General features: G+C 39.8%; 1 protein-coding gene and 1 long non-coding RNA gene across 2 annotated transcripts in view; one reads left to right on the forward strand and one right to left on the reverse strand.

Annotated features, from left to right (window-relative positions):
- Nucleotides 1-22,005, forward strand: part of BICC1 (BicC family RNA binding protein 1) — a 302,224-nt gene that overhangs the window by 272,710 nt on the left and 7,509 nt on the right. Inside the window, exons 15-20 of the mRNA XM_004279964.4 lie at nucleotides 3,879-4,044; nucleotides 7,130-7,169; nucleotides 7,556-7,710; nucleotides 13,576-13,732; nucleotides 17,911-18,071; nucleotides 20,759-20,858. Of these exons, the coding sequence (XP_004280012.1) occupies nucleotides 3,879-4,044; nucleotides 7,130-7,169; nucleotides 7,556-7,710; nucleotides 13,576-13,732; nucleotides 17,911-18,071; nucleotides 20,759-20,858 (779 nt within the window). The remainder of the gene's footprint in view (nucleotides 1-3,878; nucleotides 4,045-7,129; nucleotides 7,170-7,555; nucleotides 7,711-13,575; nucleotides 13,733-17,910; nucleotides 18,072-20,758; nucleotides 20,859-22,005) is intronic.
- LOC117196644 (uncharacterized) overlaps nucleotides 1,546-22,005 on the reverse strand; it is a 29,480-nt gene continuing 9,020 nt past the window's right edge. The window contains exons 3-5 of the long non-coding RNA XR_007471157.1: nucleotides 16,490-16,563; nucleotides 13,536-13,617; nucleotides 1,546-8,487 (exon numbers count right to left, since the gene is read on the reverse strand). This is a non-coding gene — a long non-coding RNA (uncharacterized LOC117196644). The remainder of the gene's footprint in view (nucleotides 8,488-13,535; nucleotides 13,618-16,489; nucleotides 16,564-22,005) is intronic.

Consider the following 22,005-nt stretch of genomic DNA (forward strand, 5'->3'; position numbering starts at 1 on the left):
GACACAGAAAGTCTTCCACGCCCAGGAGCCCCACAGGGTCCCAGTGGTTTCACTGCATGACCACTAACCTGTCAGACATTTGTTTGTGATCTTCTAGTCTCTTCAGAGTGGAAAGGAAATTTAGACAGGATTACTGGAGTGAGTACTCATATAAAAGAGGATAGGGAGTTCCCTCGTGGTTAGGACTCTGTGCCCTCACTGCTGAGGGCCTGGGGTTTGATCCCTGGTTGGGGAACTAAAATCCCACATGTGCAGCATGGCCAAAAAAAAAAAAAAAAAAAAGAGGATAGAGGGGAGCAGTAGTAGTTATGTCAGTCTTATTGTCTCTTGTTTTAGGTACCTCTTGTGTCTTTAATTTTTCATTAGCCTTTTTGCAATGAATCTTTCATTGAAGCTATTTTGGAATTTTGAAGCCTTTTGGAGTTTTCTGCATTCCAATTAAAATAGCTATACCATTTTTTTTGAGGGGGGGAGTGGGGAGTCCTTGCTTTTAAGTGCACTTCTTAAATGATCTTATATAATTGGAACATTACTCATAATGGCCATTCTAATTGTAGGTCATCTTTAGTAACACTTTGCCATTTTTATAGATAATTATAGCTTCCAGGACCATAGTTCTTAGATGTAAAATAAGCAAGTGTACCAGAAGGTGGAGTGCTTAACTCTTTGAATTTTAAGGATCCCATTTCTTTCAGCTAAGCCGTTTTGGGTTTGGGGGAGCCAGATCAATATCTAAGAAGGATGTGCTGTGGGCCTGGGGATTGTGTGGTATTTTACAGTGAACCTTGTTTCACGGAAATCTTCTTGAGGTTGGTGGATGACCTAGTGTCAAGCTAACCTGTTCCATGACCAGCTTATTTGAACACGGGAGTCCTTTGAGTTAGGTGGAGAGTACTTTATCAGCTTTTAAGTGCCTCACCCATGCGCACGAATTTTTGTGGCTTTTTGGCTTCTGAGATTCCTATTAGTGGTAGCTTTTATCTACAGAAAACAAGATAAACACACACATGCACCTTAACAAATTGGCAGTAACCAAAGGATTTTGCTGTGTCCCAGCCAGGTAAAGGTCTCGTGTATACCACCAACAATTCCTGCCATGGGACCTTGGCCTGGGGAAAGAATTGAACCAACAGACCTCAACAAATGGAGACTGAGGACTAGGGGCTCCACGTACATGGAGAACTGATAGTTCCCACATGGATCTTGGGACAGAATCAAGGCCTGGGGGTTTCCACCAATTAATTGACTATTGTGGTCTGAAATAAAGGCTAAGGGCTTGAGCTCCCGGCAGAATCATCTGCCGGATCCAGCTGACCTGCCCTGTATTGGAAAGCCAATTAGATTGGGAGCTCAGTGCAAAGAGAGCAGAGCTCAGAACTGAGAGGAAGTTACCTACAGTCCTCAGAAGCAGTGAGAGAGACAGAGAACTCAAAAGGGTTTGCAGGTGCCACACCTGTGTTTCTCATTCCCAGAGTTATTGGAAGTCTCCTTCAGTCCTATTACTGCCATCAAATCTGTTTAAAAAAAAAAATTCAACTGGGTAAGTTTAAAGATAAAATTTACTTTATTCAACAATTCATGAATCGGCAGAATCCCATCTACCAATAGAAAGGAGCTCCAAAATGCTGCAGAAAAGAAAACGTTTTAAAAGGAGAAAGAAGGAGGGACAAGGAAGTCATAAAGAAAAGAAAGGATTATTTCAGGCAAGGTTACCTTCCTTTGGGAGAAGGCAGCGGTCTGTCTGGTGGGTTACCTCACTAGTGTTGGCCAGGAAATTCCAGACAGGACTGGTTAAGATTACATTCCTAGGAGAGGCTGAAACTGCAGTTAGGTTAGGTATCAAGTCTTGGTTTGTTGATGTGGGGTTTAGCACAAGTGACTCCATTTTAGGCCTGCTGTCTCCTTTTTAGTGCCCTTAAATCTTCTCTGTCATCTCCCCCCTTCCTTTAGCTGGTTGGGTTTATTTCTGGATTCCCTAAACCATCTCTTTTGCTCTGAAACTTTAGCATTCTCTCTGCTCTTCAGTAATCAGCAGGGCAATGTTAACTCTCCGATTTTTGCTGTAAGAAATTTTCTTAGTGTGAATTCTCCTTCATTTGGCTTTGAATTTCCAGCTTAAACTATGGCTCCCTTGTTCCAAGGTAGTGAATTGTTCACTTTGGTAATAAATACTTGGGAGTATCATGATTTTACTTATTACAAATCACAGTGAGTATAAATGCATATGTTATATTAAATATAATTCTCCCTTACCATAGCACCATTAGGGATAACAAATGTGTTATCCTTACTTCTTCCATTTATTTTATTTTTTTCAAATAGGCAGTCTATTCACATTTTAAAAACGCAAAACAGTGGAATGCTTCTACATCGAAAGGTTTTGTTCCCATCCACTTCATCTACCCAATTTCCTCTACTGTCTTTTATATCGTTACAGAATAGAGTGTGTTTAGGCAAATATAACATATATATATTTTTTTAACTAAAAAATTGATTTTATTGAAGTATAGTTGATTTCCAGTGTTGTGTTAATATATATTCTTATTTCCTCTTTTTTTCAGCAAAACCTGTTTTGCTTTTATAAAAAGCAAAATCTGTTTTACTTTTATAAACTCTTTGATTAACTACCATTGTTCCCATTTTGTCCAAATCTGCTTTACTTGTGTTTTTCTTAACATGATACTAATACACCAAATTAACATTATTTATTATAGGTTAGAGAAATGATTTTGTTTTCCCTCTGTGTTGATGCATTTGAAGTATATACCTGTTCCTTTCATCACTAAATGTGTTCATTGAGTGTGTAAGTGTGAACTGATTATCTCCATCTGAATTAAGCGGCAACCTCCGGAATGGTCTCCCTGTCTCCAGTCTCTTATCAGCTCTATCAATCCTTTATTTTGTTCCAGTAATTTTTGTCACACTCTGGCTTTGAAACCACCAGTGACTGCACACTTGCTTTCCTTTGCTTATGCTGTTCCCTCTGAGTTGCTGTTACACAATGGCGAACCTGCAGATGCCCTTTAAATTCCAGGTCAATTGCCTGTGTGAAGCCTCTCTGAACTTTTGTCAAACAAAGTTCTTTGCTGCTCCTTTTGTATTCTAATAGTCCTTTCTAAATACCTCTGAATTCCCCTGGTACAACTGAAGAGTGAATGATAAAAGGAAGAATGTGTGAGCAAATCAGCTCTTTGACTAATACTGTTTGTTATGTCTGTTTTACTTGAGCCTAACATGCCGTTGGATGTGAACTTGAGGTGCGTGTATAGGGCATTATAAATTCTTACAATTCAGATAATTGCCCCCCATTTTAAGAAGCACTTTCGTGTTCTTTCCCTGCACCCTGAACAGATGTTAAAGAATATTTACCTGCTGCCTATATCATAGCAGATTTGTTAGCAATATCATGTATATTGCACACAAAAGAACTGGATCATCTGCATGCCTTCCAACTGACTCAGTTTGTTTAGACTGTGTAAACGTGGGTCAGGGATATCTCCTTGATGTATGTAAATTAGAAATCTTGTCTGTATGTCTATTTCATATGTACTGCATACAGTGTATCATACATGCTATATTTAATGTGTGTGAATATAGATCATGAAATAGTTTCGGCACCATCTCTAGAGTCAAAGTCTGGGTTCAAATCCCAGCTCTACCATTTACCAGAGGTATGACCTTGGACAAGGTACTCCCCTCATCTGAAAAATAGGGATAATAAGACTGCCTTCCTCATAGCAGTACCGTGAGGATTAAATGAGATAATACGTGTAAATGGTTGACAGTGGTAAACCTACATAGTCAATGTGGCACCTAGGAAATGTGTGCTACATTTGTATGTAATGGTGGAGTGTTCAATTCCAAACTCTCTTTCGCAGCAGCACTGACAGGTTGCTCTCAGAGCCTGAGCTGAGTACTGCAGAAAGCCCTTTGGCTGACAAGAAGGCTCCAGGGAGTGAGCGTGCTGCAGAGAGGGCTGCCGCTGCCCAGCAGAACAATGAAAGGGCCCGCCTTGCCCCACGGCCATCATATGTCAACATGCAGGTAATGATAAAAAAAAAAAAAATGGACAAGTCATCCAAATGTAGGCTGCCTAGGTTGGGGAATGGGGAATTCAGTGAGCTTTTAGCAGTAGACCAGAAATTAAATTTAAATATATATGCAGTAGTTAGGAATTGGTTTCGTTATAAACATTAAAAATGAAATGCAGGGCTTCCCTGGTGGCGCAGTGGTTGAGAGTCCGCCTGCCAATGCAGGAGACACGGGTTCGTGCCCTGGTGCGGGAAGATCCCACATGCCGCGGAGTGGCTGGGCCCGTGAGCCATGGCCGCTGAGCCTGCGCGTCCGGAGCCTGTGCTCTGCAATGGGAGAGGCCACAACAGTGAGAGGCCCGTGTACTGCAAAAAAAAAAAAAAAAAAAATGAAATGCAGGATTTAGTTTGAGAAGTCTTTAAAATATAATATTAAAAGTGACATGGTCTATGTCACTGTGTCTTATGCAAATGACATTTTTCATCTGTTTAAAAAAAATGTAGATAAATATGAGAGCTGTTATTTCTAAGCATTTACTATCTCATGACATACTCTTGGATAAATAGATATAATATTCTTCTATCTGTGAAATGGAGAAGATAAATTTGGTGTTCCTTAGTTATAAAAATAACTAATGTAAAGCTTTAGTGTTTTGAAAGGAGATGCTAAATATTGATGGTTATGTTGGTTCACAGATTTTTATGATTATTTTGAACAATTTCCTCAGCAGGGATTTTCTCTGTATCCTTTTTCAAAGTATTAGGCTAATTACTCAAAATAGACTATTGATCATGAAATTCAGAAATCTGATTTTCATATAGATCACAATATGAAAGATAAGGATTTTGTGCTTTTAGAGATGCCTCTAAACATTTGATTTCAGTGTCTGAATTACTGGGTAGACTTACCTACTTTGTAGTAAGAGATTTATCATCTCCCTTCCCCCCACTTTCGAAAAAGGGAAAAACTTCACAAAATCCTAGAAATAAAGAAGTTGTCACAGATATGTCAAAGAAATTAATTCATGGGACTAAATCATACTTCTGTAATTCCAGTGAAAACTGCAGTACAATCCTGCTTGTCTGTTTTTCTAATCCTTTGCATTTGAACATTTTCAAGAGTTTTTAGATGAATGTTTTTTACAAAAGCCATAGCCTTTATAAAGTGCAAAGTTAGAAAAAAAGACATTTATTACATTTTCTCTGGCGGATTTATTTTCAGTTATTATAAATTAAAGTTCTCTCATCTAAGAAGTATCAAATTCCTTTATGATCCCTTTATGGTTTTTATCCATCTTGTGATTCTCGTCTTTTCCATCGGGTATATACCTATAGTGAACCACTTTCATGTTCCCTTCTTTTAGGATGGATGTAAATGTTCTTGGTGATAGAGTTTCAATTTAAATAGATGTATTTACGCCATTAGTGAAGAAGTGACTCTTAAAATCACCAGGAAATCAATGATAATAGTTTGAAGACTTCCCTGATTGCTTTATAGCTGAAGATGATCTCTGTCTCCTGATCATTCTTGGACTTCTATATCTCCAGCTCTCTCTTCACACTTATCTCACTTTCTAATTTATTTTGTGGTTATTTTTCTTACCCCTGCTAAGCCTCTATATGATTTGAGGCTATAGATTATTTTTGATTCATTGTAATATTCTTACACAAAGTGCAGCACAGTCCCTTTAGCCAGAAGGCACTGAATATTTACTGAACAAGTAACTTTAGCATCTCCCCACATCTTGCCCTTAGAAGTCATTACAAGTCGATTTTAACTCCCAGAATCATTTTAGACCTAGGATTTCAAAAACATTACCAAACTGTGTTATCTAAAAATCTGACTCTCCCAATTTACTGCCATGTTCCTTCTGGTTGGTCTAGGTCAGCCTGTTTACTTTTATTATTTTGGCCTAATCATTTGTAGTATATTTCACTTTCAGAAGTATCCTGTTTCAGACCATAAATTATATGGACACCCTACATATGATGGTATAGTCCTCCTGGGGGGAAGGTCCAAAGAGCTCTTGCCAGTGGGTTCTTGACACATCTGATAGGCCTTTGAGACATTCTTTTTTTTTTTTTTTTAACTTATTGAAGTATAGTTGATTTACAATATTGTGTTAGTTTCAGTTGTACAGCAAAGTGATTTTGGTTATACATATATGTATATATATACTTTTTAAAAAATTCTTTTCCGTTACAGTTTATTACAAGAGACATTCTTAAATCAAGTCTAAGCCAGTTCCTGAATTGGCGAGTTGAGAACCCTGGGTTAGCATTTGAGATGTAGCTATATCTGGACTTCCTTCTTCAAAATGACCTACCTTGGTCCCTATGTAGACCCGACTGTGTCATAGTCACTTATTCAATGTGAATGGGAAGAATAAATGGTGCCATCCTAGTCCTGTGCAATAAAAGATAACTAAGTTTTATTTTTTAAATTTAGGTTTATATTTTTATTTAGGTTTAATTTTACTGTACTGCTTAAGCATTCTGATAATGCATTATTTTGAAACCTAGCATAACTGTTATTAGGTTATTCACTATACGTTAGCATATATTGGTCCTGGTGTGTTATATATTTCATAGTAAATAGGAATTTTTTTCTTTTTGAAGGAAAATTTCTAACTTTTGTCACTGTCATGACTTAAAGTTGGAAGTAGTACTTTATTATTATAATGAATTAGTATTTTTTTTTTTTTTTTTTTTTTTTTTTGCGGTACACGGGCCTCTCACTGTTGTGGCCTCTCCTGTTGCAGAGCACAGGCTCCAGGCTCGCAGGCTCAGCGGCCATGGCTCACGGGCCCAGCTGCTCCGCGGCATGTGGGATCTTCCCGGACCGGGGCACGAACCCGCGTCCCCTGTATCGGTAGGCGGCCTCTCAACCAGTGTGCCACCAGGGAAGCCCAATGAATTAGTTTTGAAAACATGTTTCAGTTTATCAGACTTGCATGGATTACTGTCACATTCTGGTGCAGAGCTGAGCGTTTGCCCCAGGCAGATTCATGGGCTGTAGTCAAAATCTTTTCATGAAGTATTGGCATAACATTTGGATAGACTGACAATAAAGATATTTTCTGGTTTTTTTTTCCCAGGCATTTGACTATGAACAGAAAAAGTTATTAGCAACCAAAGGTATGTGACACGTTAATGATTTTGATTTTTTTTATACTTTGATTTTTTTTTCAGTAAACACATAAAAGGTTTTTCAGTGTTGATGTTGAACTGAGAAATTGGACCTTCATAAAAGGAATCCCAGAATGTTTACGTTCAAGTTGCACAAACTTTGTTGAGGTTGAGTAGATTAGCAGTAGACCAATTAAGAAATAATGTATCATTTTAAAGTTTACCACTACTTTGTATAAAATGTTTTATGAGGATATTTTAAGGCATTTTGTGTTAAGAAATAATATTCAGTGATAATTTCTTTACATATATCAAAGAAACAATACTTATCAATATCTTATTTAAGAAATTCATTAAAAATACCAAGCATTTGTTTTATGTTCTGTTTTCCAAAGCTATGTTAAAGAAACCGGTGGTGACGGAGGTCAGAACACCCACAAATACCTGGAGTGGCCTCGGGTTTTCTAAATCCATGCCCGCTGAAACTATCAAGGAGCTGAGAAGGGCCAACCATGTGTCCTATAAGCCCACAATGACAACCACTTTTGAGGTTTGTAGAGTCATGCCCTGCCTATTCTTCCTGTCTGTTCTCTCAGCAGAAGAGAACAATCTTCTCTCCTCTCCCATTCTCTATTTATATAAGGACAATCTATTAATGGTGATTTGTTTTCATTTCTATTCCTGTAAATGTATTGCTGTGAAATTGATACAATCCAATATATTATGATCTTTTATGCGTCTTCTCTCACAGTGGTTGATCAGCTGTGAAGGAGGTGTAAATTTGGATAAACTTGTTTTTGTTAGGGGGAGAGTATCATAAGTGATAGAGCAGGGCTGAGATTAAGCAAAGGACAGATGTAACATTCCATAAAAAAATGTATAAAGAATCCCTTTATCCAAGGGTATCACTCGCAAGCCCACCATAGGAGGAAAAGGCAAGTATCCAACAACAAAAACAAGTTCTCAGATATGAGTTAAAAATTCAGTGTGTTCAGATGTGCCAGGAACACAGCAGGAAGTATCACAAACGAGAGCTCCAAAAGGTTGTGCTTCCTCGATGTTGGCTGTAGCTCAGAGTGAGACTGGGAAGCTGGTATCCTCACCACGTGGAGAAGAGATCCAGGGTTCCTTGCTTCTCAGCTAGGCTGTACGACTCACTCGGCAAGGCCTTTTCAGTTGGAGAGTGTCAGATTTTGGCTGTAAGCCTTTTGTGAGAGGGGTGGAGTTAGAGCACGTAAACACACACTACTGGTGAGGCTGTGCAAACTCAAACGTGGATGAAAATGATTAATCCAAGAATCACAGTGTTCAACCAGAACACTGTAGGCTGAAAAACAAATAGTGGTTAAGGGTTAGTCTAATAACTAGCATTTGTAGATTGACCTTCTTTTCTCCACCCGTTTTCTTTGTAATAAATTAGAATGTTGATGAAAGGCAGAAGCAAACATGACATTTTTTCCTTTGTGTCTCTGAGTCAGTGAAAAAGAAAATACTATTGAAATACTAAAAAGAACAGTCTCCTGTGAATTTCATTGTCAGACTTAAAGTAGCAACCCAGCTGGCTGTATTTGAAGATTGAAGTTACTGTCAGCAGCTAGAATGTAGGAAGCATTGTGAAAAATTTGAGGCTCTAGGAGGTACACCCCTCTTTCTGCCATTGTAGCTTTGAGAGAAAATAAACATCTCCTTTCACTGGCAGAGACCTTAAAACTGCTGTGCTAATTCTTAGGCTTCCACTGATGTATTGAATACTGCAGCCTTCCATTCTGCTCACCCTCACCTTTGGTGGAGTGGAGTGTTAGGTGGTTGATTGTGTTTCTGTAGTTTCAGAGATGCAAGATTTCACTTTAGAAATGCTAATTCACTTCTCTTCTCAAAGACCAGTAGTGTGACAGGTTGAAATGATGATCATTCTAATAACGTAGTTGTCAGTTGCAAGGGCTGTGGGGCCTGACAGCTACCACCGACACATGTACAGCTTTGATGAGTGACTTCACACCTCTGAGCCCATTTCCTCATTGCAGTTGTTTCAGGATGATGTGGGAGAGGGCATCCAGTGCTCAGCGTGGTGTGCAGGAAGTTCTCAGCAATATTTAGCAGCTACTGTTATTTCCACTGAAGAACTTTACCCTGAAGAAAACCAAGAGCCTGATGAAAGATGTGTTCATATACATATATGAATGCTTATTGCTGGAAGTATTTCTGCACATTCAAACTAGATATGCGTTTTATATCCAAAGGAATACCTTAGAGTGTTACATGAACACATAATGTGCTAGTAATAATTATCAGATCACACTCATTTATTTTTTTGTGGGTTTATATGGTACATTTTCATCCACAAGCTTATTTGATACCTATAAACTCCCAGTGAGGGAAAGGGGCCCAGATCAGTTAAGTGTCTTACTTGAGGTCATGGTAGTAGTTGTCAGAGAGAGGACTTGAATTCATTTTACAAAGTTTCTTTATACTCCTCTTCCTAATGGTTTAACTCAAGAGGGTATGTAGCAAGGCAATATATAAATGCTCTAGAGCCATGTTATTGTACCTTAAAAGACATAAAAATCATTTGGGGCGCTTAAAAATGCGAATTCTTCCCCCAGGATCTCCACTCATCAGGGAGGGAGCCAGCAGGAACCAGTAATCCACATTTTCAGCCAAAGTCTAGTCTGTTTCTGACGCAGCCTCCCTTCTGGAAACAGTGCTCTACAGGGACGTAACATAAGGGGGATGGCACAGAAATCACGTCAGAAGCTGAAAGACTCTTCTGCTCTGGCACTTGTCCAAGGACAAGTAGACCACTTTCTGTGGGCAGGAACGTGCGGGGTCCTGACTCAGTGGCTGAATCCCCTCCTGTGGCTTTTCTTTGCTTTGGCTTTCTTGGGCTAGCCTGTTCTACCTTCCTGGCTAATGTCTAACAGCTCATTCACATTGAAAGGTAGGGGAGAGGATGTAACCAGCGAGATCAGTGCAAGGGCATTCACCACGTTACCTGCTTTTTATTCACGGTCCCTTTAAACACTGCTGCTGATGAAATATAACCAAGCTTTCTTAGGGAATGGTTCTAGATTCTTCCAGGTGTGTAGGACTTGAACTTTTCTTCATGCATCCAAAAGCCATTGAAAGGAGGTGAAAGGGCCCTTACACAGCGTGATCTGATATTCTGAAGCAGCTGCTATCTGCAGGTGCCTGCCCTTCTCTTTATTCTGTTATGGCTCAGGGGGATTAAAAACTGGGCAATTAGTGAAGATTGTTTCTTTGGGTTAGAACACAGGGACAGGGTTGGGTTGAGAAGGACCTGGGGAAAAGTGAAGAGAACTTAAACAATTTTTATTAAAAGATTGACCACATCTCTGCTTGTAGCACTATTTTTAAATTGGAGGGTAGCTAGAAACACTCTTTTTCCTTAATCTTTTCCAAAGAAAAACAAAACCAAATAGACAAGTAGATTGCTGCTCTAGAGAAGCACACTTAGCCAGTAGGTCCTGATGGGTGAGGGCTGTTCGGTGTGTTGGGATCAAGGCACATGAGTTTCCTGCGCTGGGAAGCTTGCTTAAGGCAAGAAACTGAGGCCTTGAACATCTTGTTCAGATTTCTGAGAAGCCAGATTTGAGCAGTTGTTTCCAGTGTTAAGGCATTTTTGAGAAATTAGCCTTTTCCAAAGAGCTCCTTTAGAGAAGAAGTTAGGTAGCTTGAGGCTTATTTTTGTTTTCTTCAAGACTCAAAAGTATGACCCTATCCACTTGATGATATACTGGGACAGCAAAGGTCAAACAAAAGGCTACTTGACCTGCAATATTTTTGTCACATCAACAGAACTACAAAAGGTTTGGGATTTTCCTTTTCTTTTTGCTAGTCATCTCTTAAAGTCATTAGGAATGGTTACATATTCTCTGGAGCAACTAAAACCTGCATTGGGAATCAAAAAATGGTTTTTAATTTCCCCAGCACTAAGAGTAATGAGGTTGTCTGGTTATTGTAAGTCTTACAGACATAAGAGTGGAGGTGAGCTGCTCTTCGTGATACTCTAGTTAGTAGATAACGAAGTAATAAATATCAAAAGATTATGTTTTACTTAATGTTTTTAGAAAACATCGTTTAGCCAGGTCTGATATAGCTGTGTGAATTAAATCAGCTTAGATCTCAGATGAGTGGTTTTTTTGGTACTCAAAAAGAGTTTAGATACGGAAGTTTTAAAATATATAGAAATACTACATAATAATTCATTAATGCTTCTGGTAATTACCAATTTTGAGCATGTTCTTATTTCCCTTGCTTCATGGGATAGGTTGAAGTATGATGTTAAAGATGGTTTTAATTGAAAAAGACCATTTATTTGGTCTTAGGAGCCTTCCTTTCCCTATGCCCCTTCCCACAGTTCAGCAAAGGGGATCCCATAGATGTACGAAAAGGTATCTGTGAGATCCAGTATTCTGCAAATATTTATTATTAAGGACCTTCTGTGTTTCAGACACAATTCTAGACACTAGAGATACAATGCTTGAATATAGATTCTTCCTTTCATGGACAGAGCTTTCTTTTTGGTGGGTAGAAAGAAATATGTAACAAGTTAACAAGAAGGCATTAAGGAATAAAAGTCCCTGATAAATGTGAAACAGAGGCTGCTTTATATTGGGTAGTCTTAGCTGGCTTTAATGAACAGATGATGTTTAAGGTAAGACCTAGATGGCAAGAAAGGGCCAGCCTTGTGAAGATCTAGGAAAAGAGTATTAGGCCGGGGAAATAGCTGGCATTATCATCTTGAAGTCAGAACAGACTGGTAAGTTCATGGAGCAGAAGGTGGATGGGGTGGTGGAACACTGAAGATAAGGTTGGAGAGGGAGGCAGAGACTCAGTTACGGAGCACCTCAGCCCATGGTAAAGTACTAGAAAAGCATGGAAAGACTTTATACTTATGAGAGGCATGATTTTGTTCTAGTTTGCTTTAAAAAAGACACCTAGTTGCTTCATGGAAAATGGATTATTGGGGTGGGAGGCAAGATAGAATCAAAATGTCCATTAAGGAGGCTATTGGTGACAGTCGTGGAGATGGAGAAAAGTAGGTAGATTTGGGGTATGTTTAGATATGACATTGATAAAACTAACTGATAGATTGGATGTAGTGAGGGGAGGAGGAACGAATATGACTCTCTGAAGTTTGGCTTGAGCAACTGGATGAATGGTCGCCACTGAGATTTAGGAATTCTGGGAGAGGGGCGGGTTTGGGTGCAGCTGGGGAGATGGTCATCGACAATACGATTTCAAGCACTCTAAGTTTAAAATACCTGTGAGACCGTAAAATGGAGGTGTCAGATTGGCAGCTCTGTGATGCTGAATTTCAGTAGGGAATTCAAACCCAGAGGTAAAAATTTGAGTCATGGCTGTTGTTAATCCTTGACAGAGGTTGCGATTACTGATTACTCAAGGAGAAAGTGTAGAGCGAGATGATAGGAATGCGGGGACCAAGTCCCAGGGTAATCTGACATTTGGAGTAGAAAAGGGGAGGAAGATCCTACAATGGCTACAGTGAGGTAGGTAGAAAGCCTCCAGAGTGGTATTATGCTGCCCTGAAGAAAGAAGCATTACAGCCCCGTACGGTCAGCTGTGGTTATGCTGCTGCGGGATTGAATTAAGTGAGTTTAGTGACCTGAAGAGTAAATGATTCTCTTGGAATTACCCAGTAAACATAAAACTTTTAGAACCAGAGAATCTTAACTTTAATACTGTAGATATAGTACAAAGTATGGTACCTGTAATACAGTGATTAAATAAATGAATAAAGAATGAGTAAATGCAAGTTCAGTGCAAACTGTGATATCTTTTAAATTACTATTTTTATTTTGATTTGGGGGAATTAAAAAAGTTAAAATTTCCAGGTACTTATAATTTGTTGGAGAGATCATGCACTTATTTGAATGAGAGTTAACACAGGACATAATGCCAGATTCCTCTCCACCCTTCCACTCTTGTGAGCCTGGGAGTTCGATTCCTGTCAAAGCATTGGGTGTAGCTGCCCCGCTTCCCTACTCGTCCTGTGTGATACAAGGCAGAGAATCTCTGCTATACCAGATGGAGGATTTGCCTTGTTCCCCAAAATAGGAATCCTCTAAATCTTACAGGAATGAATCTTTATACTGGGGGCTCTCAGAACTCCTCTGGGCGCCCTCATCATCAGCTCCCTCATAATGAAGGAAAAACACTTCACTGTGTGTATTTCCAAGTGTCCTTGGTAGCTGGAAGACAAAGACTATAGACAGGTCCCATAGCCTCTTCTTGAGAATCAGCATTCGTGGGTAACTGCATTGGCCAGCAATCGAAATAAATGATAAGTGGTCTAATGTGTATTCTTTTCTCCGCCCACCCCGGGAAACCTACCTTATTAAACATTTCCTTATCTGGCTTTGATTGTTTTCAGGGTTCATCAATGTCCCTCTCGAGGTCCAACAGTCGTGAACACCTGGGAAGTGGAAGCGAATCTGATAACTGGAGAGACCGAAATGGAATAGGACCCGCAAGTCATAGTGAATTTGCAGCTTCTATTGGCAGCCCCAAGCGTAAACAGAACAAATCAAGTGAGCTTTGACTTTTCGTCATACTTTTCGATGTCATCAGCTTGGAATTTGTTTAGCTGGTTTAGGGTAATGTTCGAGTATCAACTCTGGACTCTAGGCCTTCAAGTGTTTTGGATTACTCACAGGCCACCTCTTCTGAGAAGCCTTCCCTGTTTTTTTCCAGTGAAGCAGGGCACATGGTTCTCTGCTTTCACTGCATTTTGTGTATGCTTTCATTTTAGCATTTGTCATACTGAAGTACAATTACTTACTTACATAACCGTCTTTTCCTGTAGAATTTGAGCTCCACAAGTCAGGAACTACATTCATGCAATAAACACTTATTTAGTGCCCATGTGCCGAGCATTCTTTTAGGCTGTGCCGCCTTTCTTTTTTCGTAATTGAAATACAGTTGGTGTACAATATCATGTTAGTTTCAGGTGTACTACCTAGTGATTTTACATTTGCAGGCATTATGAAATGATCGCCACGGTAAGTCTAGTAACTGTTTGTTTCTGTACAGGTATTACAATATTACTGACCATATTCCTTACGCTGTGTGTGTCACTCCTGTAGCTTATTTATTTTATAACTAAGGAGGTTTGCACCTCTTAATCCCCTTCATCTCACTCCCACCCCCACTTCCCCTCTGGCAACCACCCTTTGTTCTCTGTATCTGTGAGTCTGTTTTCACTTTGTTTTGTTTTTGTCTTTGGATTCCACATATGAGTGAGATCATACAGCATTTGCCTTTCTCTTTCTGACTTCTTCACTTACCAAAATACCCTCTAGATCCCTCCAAGTTGTCGCACATGGCAAGATTTCATTTTCTTTTATGACTGAGTAATATTCCATTGTGTGTGTGTGTGTGTGTGTGTGTGTGTATATATACACACACACACACCACCTTTTCTTTATCCGTTCATCTGTTGTTGGACACTTAGGTTGCATTCGTTATCTTGACTGTTGCAAATAATGCTGCAGTGGACATAGGGTGCATATATCCTTTTGAATTGGTGTTTTTGTTTCCTTTGGGTAAATAGAAGTGAAATTGCTGGATATGGCAATTCTATTTTTAATTTTTTGAGGAATCTCCATACTGTTTCCCATAGCGTCTTCATCAATTTACAATCCCACTAACAGGAGGCTGTGCCTTCTTTCTTAACTTATTATTTCTTCTCAGATGTCTAACAGTGTCTGACACCTAGCAGGTGCTTGGTAAGTGTTTGTGGAATGAATATACGAATGAGTCATGCACACACAAACATCAGAATGATGTGGAAAAGGCAGGGATGTAAAGGAGTTGAGCAGAATGTGATCAAATTAGTATCTTAGACAATAGAAGTCTGCCCAGTCACCTTTGGCTACCAAAGGTGAACAGCAAGATTTTTCAAGATGACAAGATGTAGCTAACTGAAAGTATCAGGGAAAAAAACGTTTAAAGCATAGGCTTTGAACAAATATGATTAAGATGCAGCATGAGTCCAGCGGTTGTGTCTGTAACAGCACCCACATGTCTGTATAAATAGGTAAACAGACAAGAACTGACACAGTAATCACAAGATATTCCCCTAATGCCTTATTTCAGGGTTTTTGATGAATCTGGACTCCTGAAACACATACCCTGGAGTATTTGAAGAATACTTGGAGAAAGGCAATCTAAATGAGCCTAGTAAACAGTAACAGCCAGTTGTTACCATCAATCAAGTGGGCCATGTTGTCAAGAGTCTCAGATTTGAAAAGACCAGTCATGGGGTCGGCCAAGTCTAAATAAGAAAGCATGGTCAACTCTTTCATTCCCAGGCGTACTGTCAGTAGTATCCTGGAGTCTTCCTGTTAGTCCTGGGCTAGGTCCTCTACTGCTGACAGGACAATGGAGCTGAGAGGCAGGCTGGTGCCAGGTGCACATCTCGGGGTGGAAATGATCTCCGTTTTATATTCCAGCATCAATTAGCTTTGCGCCTCTCTTCTTCTATCTTTATCCCCTTTCCCTGCACTGAATCCTGGATGATTAAAATTGACTGTGTGACTTAGCTGCATTGAAATTCAGGATTAGGGTTAAGATAGGGGATTCATTAATTAAAAAAGATTGATTAAAAAAGCACTGTTCCTTGGCCTTTGTCCGATGTTTTAAGAGCCTAGGGAGTTAAAAGAGAATATGGATACTATAAGTAGTTAAGATGAGAAGAAATGTAAAAAAAAGTTGTGTACCATAATAAATATTTATCACTAAGAATATTTTAAAATATTTTTTTCACTTTTTGCTGATCTCTCTGCTTAACTCAACGTATATAAATTATCATCATTTAAACATGTAATCAATGTAAAGATATTTTACCCTGTCTTTGTACTGTCTTTAAATATGGTGTGTGGCATTTCACACCTAGAGTGCATTTTTAATCCGCACTAGCACATTTTAGGTGCTCAATAACCACATGTTGCCAATGGCTAGTGTACTGAACAACAAAGCTTTAGAAAAGTTTTCTTGACACCCATGTCAAGGTCACCAATGTCTAGGTTTTCTCTGGGTATCCCTGTTTCACCAGTTGTTCCACTGTAATTCCTCAGTAACTCCCTCTTTGTTTTTTTTTTTTCCTCGGAGAAAGTAAATTTATCATTCGGACAGTAAATTATGTGGTCAGCCTGACAGTAACCTCCGTGTTGTCAAGTCCAGTGGTCACTCCAGTGTGCTCATCATACTCTGCTTTGTGTCACCCTCAAACCGGTACCTCACTGGTCATTCCTCCTCAATCTTTTTTGGTGACTCTGGGGCCTTACCTTCAATTGGTGGAGTGTTCCAGGGCTCAGCGCATCAGGGCTTGGTCCTGGGTCCTTTTCCCTACACATTCTTCCTACAAGAGATAAAATACCTGTTTTTAAAAGAAAGAGAAACCTTATCAAGAAATTCCTTCCGGGCTTCCCTGGTGGTGCAGTGGTTGAGAGTCCGCCTGCCGATGCTGGGGACGTGGGTTCGTGCCCCGGTCTGGGAGGATCCCACATGCCACAGAGCAACTAAGCCCGTGAGCCATGGCCACTGAGCCTGCGTGTCGCAACGGGAGAGGTCGCAACAGTGAGAGGCCCGCGTACCGCAAAAAAAAAGAAAAAAAAAGAAATTCCTTCCAGTTGAAACATATGTAGGATTTCTCAATTGGGAGATGAAAACAACCGGAGAAAGTGATTAGTGGCACCCAGTGCAATGCAGAACAAAATTCTTAGATTTGCTGAATGCACTGATCCCAGAGGAGACTAGATGGATCTGATACCTAGGTGAGTGTCCTCTGCCCGCATCAATCTGGGAATCCCCCTGAAGCTGCACCTTTAGTATAAGAGAACAGAATTTCCACATGGATGAGAGTCAGTCGTTGGTCAGGGTGGTAGGAATGGCTGCATAACTCTGCTAGATTCTCCAAAGCAGCTCCTGAAGAGTGTTTGAAAATTTGGTCAAGTACTTGGTGTGGCTCACTAGTCTGTCACCCAGCTTTGCATGTCCTTGGGTCTGAGAACCAAAGACAACATGGAGAAATCTTTGCCCACCAGATCAGTAGCAGAGCCAAGGCAAAGCTCGGCATGGCTGTCTTAGAATTTCCCCCAGGAGATGGATTTGTTTTTGTTGTGAGTTAAATCCAGGAACTCCAGCATCATTCTTTTCATTCATATGTTACTCTTAATTTTGGAAACTCTCTATTTCATGAACTCACTGCCCAATTATGTTTGAGGGAAATGAGATTTATATGTGATAATATCATAGTATTTATTTGACCACAGAAAAGCACAAGTGTGGATACAGAGGGCCAGCCTGCATCTAACAGGAGCCTGTAACTTTCCTTACCTTTATTGTGTCCTAGGGGTCCTGCTTCCACTTCCTCGTTTAATTAACATCAAATCAGTTGTGAAGAGCCAATGTTCCTGAATGCTCAGGGAGAATATGCTTAATGATTATTAACTACGGAGGCCCTGTTGCCGAATTGCTCCCTCCCAAGTGTAACCTTTTAAATGGGGAGAGCCTCCCTGAAAGCCATAACCAGCATTTCCTTAATGAAAAGCCAGTGTTTCAGTAAAGGACTGCTGCGTTTCTGCAGTTACTGGTCTGTTCAGCCCAAAACACTGAATCTGAACTATTTGAGTGATTAAAACTTTTAATTAAACCATGCTCTCCCTGGGCATTTACACTTCAGGCCTGTCTTTCCTCTGCCTTTCAGCGGAGCACTATCTCAGCAGTAGCAATTACATGGACTGCATTTCCTCGCTGACAGGAAGCAATGGCTGTAACCTGAACAGCTCTTTCAAAGGCTCTGACCTCCCTGAGCTCTTCAGCAAACTGGGCCTGGGCAAATACACAGACGTCTTCCAGCAACAAGAGGTCGGTGGTTATTTATTTATCTTCCCAGGCATCTTTGTTTTGGTTGTGTGTGTGATGACTTCTAGAATGAAATCACTCATTTATCTATGACTGTGTTTTCGCTGAGCATTTATTCAAGTCTCATAGCTTATTTTTGCTTCCAAGGAAATTGTCGCCATCTTATTTCTTATTTAGTGCAACTGGTAAACACAGGATCGCAGAAATGTAGGAAGCTGTGTTTGCAAAAACACCTTCATCAGTTTTAGCTAAAAGACCTAATGAGTGTCTTGATTTATAGGAACTTTTGATTCACAAATTCCCTAAGGTCAGCAATAACTCTATATTTAATCAGATTTTACTCTTTCATCTGTTCTTATTTTTATTTGTGGCACTCAAAAGTAAATAACAGCGTCTGAGATAAGTAACTATGGTTGTTTGTGACACCATCCTAATCATGTTACTGAAGTTCTCACAGAAGATAATGCACTTTTTATACATGTTAACATATTCATTAATTTACTGTTTGGGTTTTGCCTGAACTGAGGCAGAACTAAGATGTCTTCTGAAACATCCCTACCATGGATTTTGGCCAGACTGATCAGCCGTGGCCGTGACGCACTGGCATAAAGAAGAGAGCCCCTAAGTGTGGTTCTTTCTAATTGTGTGGTCATATTACCAGGGCACAGCTAACTCACGGCAACAGAAAGTTAGAATAGTTCTCTAAATGTATCTGCTTTTCAAGTCCTGACATGGTCCAAGTTTCATGCTAGTTGGGCTTCATTTCATGTTAGATTACATGCCAGTAATTCCCTGGCATGCATCAATCAGTAAATAATCTAAGATTTTTATTATAAGGCACTTTATATCATAAATCTAATGTATTGCCCATAACTTAAGTTTAATTGCTGAACTTATTTGTTCTTTAACACCAAGAAAAATGTTGTCATGTGTATTTTGGACTTTAGGACAATGATTTTGTTTTCTTTTCCCTAAACCTAAATTAGTGTTCATGTAACCAAGGATTTTCTAAGTTGAATAACACGTTCATCATCAGTGCATTAAAGAACTGCTTTTACTTATTTAGTCTTCCTGGTTAGATGCAGGTGGCTGATTGAGAAGCTCAGGGCTGAGGTATTTTAACTTGCTCATGCACAGAAGGTTTTAGAAGTAAGTGACTAGATGTTATTCAGTGATATTCTGGGTTTGCTTTAAATCTCTATTTCCTATTTGAAGAAGCATAGAAATTTATTATGGGTACTTCTTATCTAGTTACTTCAAAAAGGAAGACAACGTGATAATATAAAGTCAGACTGGCTTCATCTAATATTAACTGGAGCAGGGGTCAGTGAACTGCAGCCTGCAGACCTGCTGCCTAATTTTGTAAATAAAGTTTCCTTGGAACACAGCCACACTAACTCAATTGCCTCATATTGCCTGTGGCTGCTTTCAAGCTAAACCAGCAGAGTTGAGTAGTTGCAACAGAGACAGGATGCCCACTAACCCTAAAATAGTTATTCTCTGGCCCTTTAAAAAGAGTTTGAGGATCCTGAAATAGTCTCCACTGGACAGAATTTCTAAAAAACATAGCTCTAGATTTGTGATAAATGGTAAATGAAAAGGTTTTTCAAGATCTGGATGTAACCTTCAAAATCAAAACAGAAAATTTCAAATTAATTTCTATATAATTTGAATAAAAAGTATATTTTACTGTTTTCAGGTTTGTTGAAATTTGGTACTATTCCCTTTATGTAGGATATTTTCTCATATACAGATATGACTTAACAAGAATCCCCCATTAAGTAACCTTGTGAGATTTAATATATTGTAACCAGGATGAAATTTATTTAGCAACTTTCACAGATGATATGTCTGTATTCATTATTACTAACTGTAGCTGCCAACTATCTTACCCCTTTGGTGAGCACATTGCATTATATCTAAGATCATATTTGAGGCCCAAAACAACCCTGTGAGGTATATAGGATTGTCAACTCTCAGTGCCCACAACTAGTAATGGCAGAGTCAGAACCTGAACCCAAGTCTCTCTGGCTTCAGAGCCCATTGCCTTTCTGTTCCTCACACAGTCTTCACAAGGAACGGTGGGATTCTTGGGCTACTTACCCTCACACATTGTTGCCAGGAAGTACATTTATACTGTTGCTAGAAATACTTCATGTATGCCACTTTCAGAGATAGTCTGCTGGGTTAAGCAAAGTGAGTCATGGGTCTGAGGTAGACTGTGAATTCTGCTATCATTTTTATGTAGAACACAATGGAAGATACCCTTTATGGTATTATTCAGTCTCTTTTTATGGAGATATACTTAACCAAGTCAGAATCTAAAACTAAGAATTATTTTCTCTCTTCTGGACAAGTATGTATTCTTCCTTTCATCAGATCACAAAACTGTGCAATTTCTGTTTCCCTTTTTGCCCTGGCTGCCAGGATGCTAAGACCTTAGGATGCCTAAGTTTATATCTCCATTGCAGTAAATCACTGGCTTAGATTAAGTCTTCTGCTAGAATCATCACTTTCATTTTACCACCTTTATTACTTAACTCTTGTCCCTTAGGTTTGTATTGTCCCCACCATTCTTTTATGAAGGTAGGCAGAGCGTAATTAATAAATAAGTGTAGCAATGAGTAGAATTTATGCTGAAGAAGAAAGATACTTAATATATTGATTATAGATGACTTGTTCACCCACAGATCGATCTTCAGACATTCCTCACTCTCACAGATCAGGATCTGAAGGAGCTGGGAATTACAACTTTCGGTGCCAGGAGGAAAATGCTGCTTGCAATCTCAGGTGAATAGAAATGTTCTTGTTCATATTTTAAAGTCTGAAGAACCTCTGTCGTTGGTCTCCAGCCAGTGGGGCTGGTTCTGCCCATCAACCCCTTGCTTACTACCTGGCAGCTTTGGGGTTGTGGTTTCAGAGTGTTTCCCACTAACAGTGTGACAAGAACACGCCCACTGCTTTGTCAAGGCATTGCCTGAAAACCTGCTTTGACAGCGTCTTTCCTTAAAACAGATCTCTTTGGAAAGATCTAACCAAAACTGCCCTTTGCAGAACGTGAGGATGAGGGAGCAGTTTAATTCTCCATTGTGCGGTTGTATTAAGCAATGATCATTGCATTCATTAATAATTATTCTGGACTGGCTGTCACGCTTTAAATGCATGTGTTCCTGCATAGCAGCTGAGATCATTGCACCAGAGAAAAAGAGAATTGGTATTTCTTGTCTTAATGCTTTTTAACTTTACCCCAAGTTTTTTTTTTTTTTTTTTTTGGCGGTACGCGGGCCTCTCACCGTTGTGGCCTCTCCCGTTGCGGAGCACAGGCTCCGGACGCGCAGGCTCAGCGGCCATGGCTCATGGGCCCAGCCGCTCCGCGGCATGTGGAATCTTCCCGGACTGGGGCACGAACCCGTGTCCCCTGCATCGGCAGGCGGCCTCTCAACCACTGCGCCACCAGGGAAGCCCTACCCCAAGTTTTAATAGAATTTGTGAGTCACAGAAGAGGGTAGTATCGTAAAAGTAGTCACAGAATGAAGGAAAGTCTGAAGGTCTGTCTCCCAGACCACCGCCTTTGTGCATCTTTTGCATGTTCTAAGAAAATGCTCTATACATATTTACTAGGTACCTCCCACGTGGAAGGAATGGGCAGATGATGAGTTGGCAAATACATAACAATGTACCTCAAAAAGGTGTTTAGCTATGAGGAAGGAATCTGGGGGGCAGAAAAATGAGGTTACTTTTTGAAGTCTTTCTGATCAAGTTCATGAATGCCAGTTTTATATGTGTGCCAGTCTCTCAGAAAGACAGAGCCAAACGTCAGGTGTGGTGAGAAAATGACGTTGCTTTTCAAAACACTGAATTTGTAGGCTATGCTTTTATGCGGCCAGCAGTGGCATCCAACCGGTGAAAGCCCTTTCTAAACAGCATTCGCTAATTG

The sequence above is a fragment of the Orcinus orca genome, chromosome 14 (genome assembly GCF_937001465.1).
Source record: "Orcinus orca chromosome 14, mOrcOrc1.1, whole genome shotgun sequence".
Classification (NCBI taxonomy): Eukaryota; Metazoa; Chordata; class Mammalia; order Artiodactyla; family Delphinidae; genus Orcinus; species Orcinus orca.